The sequence below is a fragment of the Talpa occidentalis genome, unplaced genomic scaffold, assembly GCF_014898055.3.
Source record: "Talpa occidentalis isolate TD23 unplaced genomic scaffold, MPIMG_talOcc4v2.1 talOcc4.9, whole genome shotgun sequence".
Classification (NCBI taxonomy): Eukaryota; Metazoa; Chordata; class Mammalia; order Eulipotyphla; family Talpidae; genus Talpa; species Talpa occidentalis.
The window spans coordinates 22,812,907-22,824,762 of NW_023605305.1; the positions used below are offsets into that span (position 1 = coordinate 22,812,907).

At 57.0% G+C, this 11,856-nt stretch overlaps 1 protein-coding gene across 1 annotated transcript in view; it reads right to left on the bottom strand.

Moving 5' to 3' along the window:
• EPHA10 (EPH receptor A10) overlaps positions 1-11,856 on the bottom strand; it is a 33,509-nt gene that overhangs the window by 1,494 nt on the left and 20,159 nt on the right. The window contains exons 7-16 of the mRNA XM_037500539.2: positions 10,799-10,970; positions 7,120-7,228; positions 3,924-3,985; positions 3,651-3,776; positions 2,536-2,721; positions 2,075-2,136; positions 1,656-1,859; positions 1,237-1,386; positions 830-1,023; positions 62-217 (exon numbers count right to left, since the gene is read on the bottom strand). Of these exons, the coding sequence (XP_037356436.1) occupies positions 62-217; positions 830-1,023; positions 1,237-1,386; positions 1,656-1,859; positions 2,075-2,136; positions 2,536-2,721; positions 3,651-3,776; positions 3,924-3,985; positions 7,120-7,228; positions 10,799-10,970 (1,421 nt within the window). The remainder of the gene's footprint in view (positions 1-61; positions 218-829; positions 1,024-1,236; positions 1,387-1,655; positions 1,860-2,074; positions 2,137-2,535; positions 2,722-3,650; positions 3,777-3,923; positions 3,986-7,119; positions 7,229-10,798; positions 10,971-11,856) is intronic.

Below are 11,856 nucleotides of genomic sequence, written 5' to 3' on the forward strand. Positions count from 1 at the left end.
CAGGACCGGCAGGAGCTTGCCCCCCAGGCTGGGGCAGGGTTGCTGGGCACTGCAAACTCACTGAGCAGTCATGGCAGCCACAGCCTCCAGGCTCCCGTAGCCAGCCGCGGCGAAGCTGTCCTTGTAGCGGCACAGGTCCAGGGCCTCCAGCCATGCGCCCACAGAGCCAAAGGAGGGGAAGGTAGAGAAGGCACGGTCCGCCAGTGGGGTGGGAGGCCTGGGGTCAGAGGAGCTGTGCTCAACCCACAGCATGGATCTGCTGCCCAGACCTGGTCACTCTCCTAAGGAGAGGCCAGTGGCAAGAGGACAGGGGAAGCGGAGGGCGACAGAGCCCCAGCGCTGACCTGGCTCACTCAGGAGGCTAGGCCTTCTCAGAACCGGTGAGGGTTTCAACAGAGGCAGATGGGAAGTGGATGGCATCTGAGCCAGGGAAAGGACTGGGAGCATCTGGAACAGGACGGTTTGGGAGGGCACCCACATTTGGGGCAGCTAATAATTTTACTTATTTTGTTGAATGAGTTCTTACCGCATACATTATTTATCCAGTCAGTGGTCACAGTACCTGGCACATGTGAGGCAAAGTCCGGGACAAGTGAAAAGTAACTAAAATGGATGAAAGGCTACAAGTGCTTGTGGCAGGTGGGAGTATGAGATTCACCTGGGGCAACTGGGTGAGTAGTCATACCTGGACAGGTGTTGTAGGACAGGTGGGGGAGTCCTAGTTGGGACACAAGGGGAGGCATTCATGGGCAGGTGAGAGTTTGGCCATATCTGGTATGGTTGGGGATAGATGGGAAGGCACCTGGGACAGGCAAACAATCAGCTGTACCTGGGACAGGTGGTCGTGGCACACTTCGGGGGTTCTGGGTCCTGCATCATCTTGCTCAGGATGCTGTGGATCTGGGAGAACCTGGGCCGCTCACCTGGATCCTTCTGCCAGCAGTCAAGCATCAGCCGGTGCAGCAGGGAGGGGCAGTTCCTGGGGGGCGGCAGCCGGAAGCCATCCTCCACGGCCTTGATCACCTGGACCGTGGGGGTGGGGGGATCAGACAGGTGGCTTTAGGTTACACTCAAACACACATCCCGTCCCAAAGAAGACTTAGGTGATAGCCAGGTAGGACCAGAAGCAAGTAAAGAATAAAGAGGGGCCTGAGGCTAGGAGGTCAGGGGTCAGAAAGCTGGGGTCAGAGGGCAAAAGGATCACAATGCAAGGAACTGGAGCCACAGGTCACTCACGTCTTGGCCAGACATGTCCCAGTAGGGCCTCTCCCCAAAGGCCATCACCTCCCACATGACGACACCGAAGCTCCACACATCACTGGCAGAGCTGAAGTGGCCAAACTGAAGCGTCTCAGGGGCAGCCCACAGTGCCGGGCTCCGGCCACTCTGAGGGCAGGCAAGAAGGTCAGAAGCAGGAAGGAACTGAATCACATCTGGGGCTTCTCTCCACAAGAACCCAGCCCCAGCTCCACCAGCATCCTCCTGGATGCACATCTGGAGAAGGCATGCAAGCAGGCCACAGGCAATGCCCTCACTGGCATTTATTCAGGACCCACTGGGAGGAGGGGCAGGGCTAGGGAAATGACCCTGCCACAGCAGGGTTTAATGGGCAAGAGAGGAGCAGGCGGGCTTGCCCAGGGGAAGGGAACCCTCACCATCGTGGTGTAGACAGCTTCTGCTCGGTCCCGGGGTCCCCGCCCAAAGCCGGAGATTTTGCACACGAGGTCGATGCTAACTAGGACTCGGCGGGCTGCCAGGCCGCGGTGCACGTAGCCCATCTCTGACAGGTACTTCATAGCTGATGCCAGCCCTGGCAGCAGCCCCATCAGCTGCCCCGCCACCAGCTGACCCTCGTGCCGCTGTGGGCGAGACCAAGGCCAGGGATGCACACTCAGAACACCTGGCGGTGTGACACCAGGGAAGTCACTGGCCCTCTCTGGGCATCAGTTTGTCCTGTGAGCCACCAGGGCGCAGTGCTTTAGAGAATGATGCCAATTCCAAGCCCCACCAAAGACAAAAGACAAGGACCAAGAATAACAGAGTCATCAACTGCCCCAAGGCCCGGGCCACTCACCCTAAGAAAGCCATCCAGGGCGCCAAGGCTCATGTATTCGGTGACAATCATCAAGTTGCTTCCTTTGCTCAGGGAGGAAACATGGACATTAAGTTGCCTGCAGCCCTTGAGCTCCCCCCTACCTGGGTCCCAGGCCCAGTAAAGCTCCCCTAATCTTGCCACCCTCAAGCTCGGGCCACTATGCCGAAACACAAAAGAGGTGGCATCTGTAGGGGGACAAGGGCAAGGTAAGGAGCTGCAACAAGTGTGCTAAGATCACCCAAGGTCCACCAGAGAGTCACCACAAGTCAGAAAGTTCATGTTAAAATCAGTGGGTCACTCTGAGTTGGTGAAAGAAAGTTGAGGCGTCCTTTCCATGTGTGACAGCTGAGGGGCCCCTCTCACAGCTGAGTGAAGTGCCTGGGGACACAGGAGCAAGACTCCCATCCCCCCACCCCCACTTGTGGTGTGCTGGGCCCTACCTCGGGTGACGACACCCTCCAGTCGCAGGACATGGCTATGGTCAAACTGGCCCAGAGTGAGGGCCTCGGCCAGGAAGCTGAGCCTCTGGGCATCTGAGCAGCCCTCCCTCAGAGTGTGCACGGCCACCAGGAGCTCCTGGCGCCCGGGGAGCTGCAGGCAGCCGCAGCACAGCTCCCCAAAGCGGCCTGTGAAAAAACAGCTGCACTTCAACGCCCTTCCCCCCCACCCCAAGGTACCCATCTGGACAATTGGGCAGGGTGAGCAGAGGGAAAAGAAATTCTGGGCCAGGGGCCTTTTCTGGGCAGGGACTCAGCACGCCTGGCTCAAATCCTGGTAAGGTGAGTTATTAGCAGTGAGATCAAAGCTTCAACTCTCTTTCCCTCTCTTGGCCTCAGGTTTCTTATCTGTGAAATGGGGGTCTGCCCCCCTCCTCTGCCCTCCTCCGCCCCCCTCCCTGCCCAGTCTGCCTCAGGAGGGTCCAATGCTCCAAAGAGAGCATTGCACATTCCCTGGGCTTCAAAGGCTCCTGAAGCCGAGTGTGGCCCAAGAAGACACCTGTTTGCCACACAGCCCCTGCCTGGTGAAAGTGGCTGCCTTCTCTGAGCACAGGGGCCCAGGGCTCAGACAGGAGGAGAGGAAGCCAGCAGAGTTACTGGTAGAGAATGAGTGCGCTGAACTCCAAGTTGTGGCTGAGTACTGTCCAGTCCCCACAGCCGTTTCACCTGAGGTGGATACAGTGTCCGTGTACAGAGAAACTGAGGCTCACAGGCTCACAGCTGGTCAGTGGTAGAGCCAGGACTAGGACCAGGCATGTGTGGGCGCCACGCTTAGGCCCAGGGACTAAAGTGCCATGGCGTCTGAGAGGCCAGCTCTGAAAGGGCCTGCCTGGAGCCATCTCTGTGACCATGGGGGCAGGGAAAGGGCAGGAAGGCAGGGTGGGATGGCTCTGCCATCCCCTCCCCTGGCACCTGGTGGGTGGAAGTCAGGCTCCTGTGCAGGTGGAGCTTCCTGGGCGGGGAGGAAGGGGGTGTGGGTGGGACGTCCAGGTGTGGGGGCGGGGCTTGGGAGGAGGCGGGGCTTCCCGTGGACCAGGCTCCAGGAGGCTGCGGCTTACCTGCTCCAAGGCTCTTCTCTAGCGTGATGCTTTTTGCATCCAGCTCCTTGGCAAACAGATGGAGAGCCTGCAGAGGGTCTCCACAGCTCTGGGGGTCCAAGAATGTGCGACGCGTGGGGACTTTGACTGGGAAGGCAGAGAGAGAAGGAGGTGGGCCTGAGGAAAGGGGCCTTCGTGGCAGGAGGAGTGGGTTATACACTAGCAGCAGGAAGAGGGCTGAGAAGTGAGGCTCTTGCCCACCCCCCCACCCAAGCCCCCACCCAGACAACTCACAGTGGAAATACAGCTCCTCCTCATCATGGGCATCCCGACCTCCTTTGCCGTAGCTGCAGGGCCTACAGATGTGCAGAGTCGTTCTTTAAGCCCCGCTGCCCAGTCCTTTCCATCTCTCCAGCACCCAAGGAGGCACCTCTTAGGCCTTCCAAAAGGAACTGTACCCCAGGGGAGGGATCTTCTTGCCTGTGGGTTTGAAAGCTGCTCCCCACAGCACACATACAACCCTAGCCCCAGACCTAATCCCGGCCACATCAGTTATTTTCACGAATGTTCTTGCAACTCCGGAGGCACCTGAATCCACACCCCTGACTCTCAGCCCAAGCTGCCCCGCCCCCTACAGGGGAATGCAACAGGTGACCTCACACTCCGGACAGCTTCCGGCCCAACCATTGAGAATGAACTAACTGCAGACCACTCACGGGTGCAAGCAAAGGAGAGGGTGCACATGTGGGAATGTGGGAACACATAACAGATGAACCCGACTAGTCCGGGCCCTCAACCGGGCTACCTGAGCTAGAGCCACCACGGACCAAGGGACCACATCAAAGTCAAGAAAGCCGTAGACCAGGGAGGCCAAGGTGATTGTTGCTGCCGTGCCCATGGGAGACAGCGGTGGCGCATGCAATGGGGTGGCCATGGACACAGCAGAAAGTGACAGGACCAGTGACATTTAGGTTCCAGGGCCACGGGGCTTGCAGATTGCTGGAAGGAAGAAGGGAGAGGCAGGAATGACTCGCAGGGCTGGGGCTTGCCCAACAGAGCCCAACATAGGGTGGTGTGATCCACTGAGATGGGGAGAGGGGAGCTCATGTCTGGACATCTTAGTCCTCCCCAAAGAAGGAACTGTGCCCCAGGGGTGTGGACAGGCTGGCGGGGGAGGGGCGCCAGGCACGAGATACTACACGTGTGTCTGGAAGTTAGAAGGAAGGTCTGCTCTGAGAATACACATGTGGAGGCCTAAGCATGGGGTCTGAGAAGCGGGACTAGGAACAAGCCTGAGGGCCCCCAACATTGAGACACTGGGTAGAGGAGAAGGAAGCCACATAGGAGCTGGCGCAAGAAGCACCAGGGAAGCTGAAGGGAAATGAGAGGGACATCAGCAGCAGTGATGTCACAGAAGCCCAGGGGGGAAGGAGCAGGGGAGCGAGGTACAAGGGGGGGCAGGAAGAGGGATTAAGGACGCTGGAGGGCTGTTCAGTTGGCTAGGAATGGGGCAGGGGAAAGGGCTGTCAGACAGGATGAAGTGGTCACAGGCTAACAGCTTGGGCTTCGGAATCTGTTTGCACAGACTGGCTTCCTACCTTCTCCACCCAGCAGCGGTGGGGCCCAGGAGCCTGGTTTTCTCTTTAATAAGATTGGGATAAAGACAGGCCCACCCGACAGCACTGTTGCCAAGAACTCCATAAAGCTATTATGTGGGGTTAGCTATTATGTGGGGGTGAGGGACCATTTTAAAATAGTAATGGTCCCTGAGATGCTAGCAAGGAATTGGGGCACGGGTCACAGGAGAAGGCTGCTCCTGGCTAGGCAAGCACCTCCTTGAGACCAGAAGGTGGGCGGGGGTGGTGCGGCGGGGCTCAGGATGAAGCTGTGGAGCAGGTGCCAGACATGGCTGAGGGAGTAAGCTGCAAGGACAGGGGTTCTGCAGGGCAAGAGTATCTGGGGTGGTGGTGGGTCCTTCTGAGGACATGGGAGAGCACTTTGGGAATGAGGAAGTCAAAGAACCGAGAGACCAGGGAGTATCATCCAAGGAGTGGCGACTGAAGTCACCCAGCGTGATGACAGGATATCCAGGAAGCAGGGGACCATCCAGCAGGAGAGGTGAGAAGAAAGGAGAGGGCAAGTCTGGGTGGACAGAGGAGCGGCAGAGGGCGCATGCTTAGGAAACTAGAAGCATCCACTGAATGACACCTTCTAGTGAGAAGTGGGGTACTCCAGGAAGGACTGGGGGAAGCTGGATACCATGTTGGGCAGGTGCTGCAGGGACTTGCTGAGGTGGGGACAGCGTGAGGCCTGTTCCTAGACTTTAGGCGCCAGAGGGGCTGACTGTCCCCAGTTCCATGCAGTTTGATTTTGCAGGCTTTGCAGTGCCTGCCTAGTGCACTTGTCTCAGGCACTCCTGAGCAGTGGCTCTTGTCCTCCAAAGTCTGCCCAGGGGGATGTTCCTTGCTTACCCCTCTCTTCTATAGTCCTCTGCCTCCAGGAGCCCCGAAGCTCACAGCTAAGAAAAGATGCTCTCAGCTCCTGTCCATGGCTGAGTCCCACATATGAACTCTGAAGCTCGTGAGGAAGTTATTGCTACGCTTGTCCTGCCTTCCTACCTCCTCTGGTACAGGCAGAGTTGCCTCCTGGACCCTCAGGATAAGGTCCTCTCCTCCCCAGTCAATTTTAGTGCCTTGTTCAAGGTCAAGCAAGCAGTCAGTGCCAAATGAATGCCCACTGTCCCTCCAATCCACGGGCAGTTCCAGGATGCTGACACATCGCCGGCAGGTGACTCCCTGGCTGGCCCCACGTGCACACTTCCCAACCCCTGAGGCCTGCTGCCCTCAGCCCCTGCCTGGTTGTACCCACCCACTGGGTGCCTCTGCATGCAGCTGAGTGTGGCTCCGGGAGAAGGGGAAATGCATACTATGAGGCTTCCGCTGCATGGCCCTGGACTGCCATGTCTCTGAGCCAGACTCAAGCTCTGCATCTTTCCCCTCCTCCCACCCCCTTGCTCTGCCTACTCTCCTGCAAGCTTCTTCCAGCTGGGAGGTGGGGGATTCCAGCTTACGAGTTTGCCTCCCTGTCCTCCCCCCTCCCACACACATACACCAACAATTTCTGCCTTTCTTCTCTTTGCCTGTGTTCTAGGGCCTCCAGATCCCCTGGGGGCAGGGGCTTGGGCCTCTGAGCGCCTCGGGAGAATCCTAATCACACTGGAACAGCCAGAGCTTGATTCCATCCTTAGTGATGCCTTCTGACATTTAATGAGTTAAGGAGCTAAATCCCCTTCATCCCAGAGTGGCTGAGCTAGCTGCAGTGTTGGCTGCAGCAGGAGCAGCGAGTGGGGGAGGGGCTGGGGCTAGAGTAGCCGAGCCTGTGTCTACCCAGCTGTGCTTGCACGCGCAAATCTGCTCGTGGGCATATGCAGGTCCAGAGAGAGGCGCCTGTAAGCACAGCAGGGATCAGTCAGGCTGGGACAGCCACCTACCTCCTCCAAATGGCCAGCACGCTCATCACGGAGCCCAGGACGAGGAGGGCTGAGATGGTCACCACGGTGACAACCACTGCAGGGCTCTGGTCTCTGGACCCTGAGGCAGCTGGGAGGAAAACCATGAGGTTGAGGCAAGTGGAGGACCAGGCTTGTGGGTAAGCGCTAAGACAGGCTCCTGTCCTCACCCCACAGCACGATTCCTACAGCCCCTCTGCACTAGCCCTGCCTCCCATCAGCAGAGGGACCAAGGCGACCCCCCAACCACAGTAACACCTGCAGTCTCCTCCTCTGGAAGGCCAGGACACCTCCACTGCAGCCCAGTCTGATGAGCAGGGGTCCAGACCGAAGGACCTCAGCCTCCCTTTGTGCCTTTGAGATATACAACGACAGACAGAAGGTAGCTCTGGGGCTCCAGTCCTGACCAATTAACAGTAAGAACTAATATTTAATGCACTTCTACTCCATTCAAGACACTCTGCCTTAACTAAATGATTCTGTTTCACCCTCATGGCAAACCGGTGAGCTGTTATTATCTCCAATTTTGTAAATGAAGAAACTGATGTTAAGAAAAAATGTATAATTTGCCCAAAGTTGCACAGCTAATAGAGCATGAACCCAAGATTTGAACCTGCTTCCAATAGCCTTGCCTTGAATCATTTCCTCAAGGAAGGGTCCTAGAGGACCCCAGGATCTCAGCTCTATCCATCCACTCACCCATGCATCTACCCACCCATCCAACCATCCATCCACCCACTCATCCATCCACCCACCCGTCCACCCACCCACGCATTTATCCACTCATCCACCCACCCATCCATCCACCCACCCACCCATCCATACATCCATCCATCCATCCACCCATCCATACTTCCAACATATGTGCCAGGCTGATGTTAGTACTGGGAGACAGTGATGAATGAGCCAGAATTCCTGCCCTGGAGGAGTGTGCAAACTGTTGGGGGAGATGGAAACAAAAATCTTAACTCTAGAATGAAAAAAGAAATAGAGAAATGAGCAGAGCTCGGCACAAGCACAATCACTTCTTTGTAAAGCCAAGGAGGAAGGTGTCTCAGAAGAGGTGTCACTTCCGTGGACTTAGAAGACGGAAGGGCTGCTGGTGGTGCTGAGAAGCACGTGCCAGGCCTAGAAAACAGCAAGCCATCCCCGTGGCTAGAAAACTGTGGGAGAGGAGAGGCAAGAGAGGAGCTGCTGGTGGGCAGAGAAACTGGAGAAGCCAGAACGTAGGAGTCTAGGTGGTAACCATCCTGGCTAGGACAACAGTGTGATGAGGGTCCTGGTGGGAAAGAGCCAGGGAGCAGGGGATTGGGTGCCTGCCTGAGGGAAAGGAACGAGGGTGCCTGCTGGGTTGGGAGAGGGATGGGAGGGGGTGCCTTGGAGAGGGGACGTTTGGTGTAACTCTGGAGAACGGGGCAAATGCCGAGCAGGCTGAACTGAGATTAGAGAAAAACACTCCTCCGCAGGCAAGCCCCAGGGTGGGGCAGAGGCCAGCCCAGTTCTGGGGACTAGAGAGGTGGGTATTGCACCGTGTCTTGGGAGTGAGGGCAGCAGCGCTGGTGAGTAGGGAAGAGGAGAGGCAAGGAGAAGCCAGAGGCCCAGAGGGACTGGAGGGGCCGCCAGAGGCTCTGTGGTGGCCAGGTAGAGATGGATGTGGGGTCAGCAGGTGGAGAGCCTGGGAGGTGCTGTAGGGTCAAGAGAGTTGTTATTAGAATGTCACAGAGTGAGTGAGGAGGTTAGGTAAGAACAATAAGGCTAAAGGCCAGCAAGACCAAGGTCAAGGGGGAATTTCAGAGCCCACGTTTCCAGAGGTGAGGAACAGGGTGTCCAGGGTGTGGCTGGTGGCGGGAGCAGGTGGGGTGGTCAAAGGCTGTTTGAAAGCAAGTGTCCTAGTGGACACGGAAGTGGAGGATGGCGATTGGGCAGTCGTGGCAGGCAGCGCTAACATGGACCTCCTGGACTCCCCACATCCTGGCAGCAATTCCCTGGAGTCGGGCCAGACATGGCCACTACTGTCTAATGAACACAGTATGACCAAAGTGAAGAGATGCCACTTCCAAAGAAGGTGACTAGAGTCTGCGGCTTTGGTCTTGAGTGCCCTCCTGCTCTCTCTCACTGAGTGAAACAGCATCTAGCAGCCTAGGAACTGTGTGCCTCCAGCAGTCTCCCCGGGGACACCTGCCTGCAGCCACGCGAGAGACCCTGCGTCAAGTGATTCCTCCCTAAGCGGCCCCCATATCCCCAACCCACAGAGACTACGACATAAGGCATGCTTGGTGTTTTTCCGTTGCTAAGTTTGGGGGCCATCTATCAATAGCAACAAACACTTAATACTATGGGGAAGCCCAATCCTTCATCATGATCCCAACTTGGGAGGGTTACCGTGCCCTGGGAAAGGTGCTCTGCAGAATAGGAGGCCCATTCCCCCACAGCCAGGGCCACAGTGAAGGAGGCCGGGGAGCTGAGCGGTGGCCACTGAGAAGCATGAATGGACCAGCAGTCCTTCTCCACCAGCAACCCCTGTTCCTGCCCCAGACCACCCCCCCACCCCGACTCCAGTCACACCCATAGGCCTTTGTTCAGATGACTTCCTGTACCCAAAATGCCTCCCCTGCCCACCTCTACACATTTCAGCAGTCCCCAGCCTTCAAGACAGAGCTCTAATCTCCTCTTGCCAGCACCTGGCCGAGCTCTGGCACAGACAGGCATTCAAGCAAGAAGTGCTGTCTTCCTTCCCAGAACTCAAACCCCCCTCAACATTTTATCTTCACGTCCCTTTGGGCTCAGAGCTCTTCCTATCTTGGATTAGACTCATGTAGCAGGTTGAAAGAATTATTATCTTGACAGCTGGTGCCAGAATGCCTCTTAGGGGGAACTGCCTTTGTCCAGGAAAATACTTTCATGAGCTGCTTGGGGTAGAGAGAGGTGAGATCCTGAGGGCTGGGCTCGCAGCAGGCAAAACAACAAAAGGGAGAGCGAACTGCTATGCAGGCAGCATGGAAGGGGCTTGGGGGTGGGTGGGGAGAAGAGGGACCAGGGGCGGGAAGGGAAGGCAGGAGAGGGAGCACAACGCGGCGGAGACCGGGGCATCTCATGTTCAGGTGTGGCTGTGCTTCACTGAGAAATGAGTCACATACCACACAATTCGCCCCCGAACACATACAGTTCTCATTTTGTTTTTTTTTTTTTTTTTTTTCTGTAATTCAACCCCTTTCGTGTCCCCCAGCCTCAGTGGAGCGGGCTTCTTGCTCTAAGGTCTGCTGGGAATGGGGATGGCGGCCCATCCTTGGGTCTGTATCATGGCAGCAGAAAGCAACAAGACTAGCGGTAGGAGGCAGAAAGGACTACGAGACCAAAACTCCTACCAAGAAAATGGCAGGAACCGGGGAGCCGGCAGGGCTCCTGGCATGGGCCCTCAGAGGCGGGGAGCCCCAGCTGCTCCCATGCTGTGAGCTCCTCCAGGACAGGCACCCAGTCTAATTCATGTCAGCGAACAGGCATTGGTGGGCAGACTCCAAGTGCACTCATTAATTAGAGTGTAACTGCTTTGCAGGCTCCCTTGATTGCACAGATAAGCCCCTACCCACCCGCCTGTCTCTGCCCCAGCGCCTTCCCGGGGTCTCTTTGTCCAGGCCCCTCTGCACTTGCACACATCACTTACCCTCCCCTGGCGTCTGCACCTCAATGCTGGGGTTGAAGCTCTGTGTCTCCCAGGAGGGCCCTGGGGAGGCCGCCCGGATGTGAAAGACATAGCGTGTGGCCGGCTTCAGGTTGGTGACCGTGACCGCAGGAGCCCCTGTCTTCACTGTGGAATATGTCTGCTCACTCTGACCCTGGGGAGGAACCAAGAAGTGAGGCCCAGACTCATGTTCCTGGGAGACTGGGGGCAGGGGGAGGGCATGGATCAGGGAAGGTGGGGGAAAAGGCCCTCAGGGACTCTTGAGCTGGGTGGAAGAACCTGACTCCAGTCGTCCTGGTGGGTTTCACAGTCCTCTCCACCACAAGTTCCCACCCACACTCACTGAGAACAGCCCCACCTCTGACTATGAGAAACCTTAGAGAAGGTGCTAGATCCTTCTTCTTGGGAATAATAGGACAGTGGACCTCAGGGTCTGGTGGGGTAGGATGGGGGCTGGGCCTGACCCTCAGAGGGAGAGTGAGAAAGAGCCCTGACACCTGCTGGCCCTGGCTGCTTGCCAGTATTTCCTTTCCCTGCTCACCTGCTGTTCATAGCAGGTTTTATCATTATCTTTTTGTCTTGCTTTCCAGATAAGGAGTGGGGCCAGAGACAGAGAGGCTCATAGAGCCCTGGGAGTGGGAATGGTGAGCCAGCCCCAGTGAGGCTGCTCACTGCCGCCACCTGGGCTCTCAGGAGGCTGCCTTCCTGCAGTGCTCACAGCAGTGTTCCCAAGGAAAGGTCAGAGTGACACCTGAATTCCTCCAGGTCTAGTGCTTCGTGCTCCACAGCATGCTACCCTAATGCGTCTGATAATGGTGTGTACTGGAGCTGCTCCCAACATTTCCACTCTGCCCACACCCCCTTATTTGAGCCCCTGCCAAGCTCACAACCCCCAGAAGGTCACTTCCCTGATATCCTGTGGTCCCAGATCTATGGCCATAATATACAGGGACTGGGCAGACTCTGACCCACATGGGGCCAATGAGAACTCCCCTTCCAGGAGCTTCAACAACCCCCTGAAAGATGGGAAGGCAATAGCT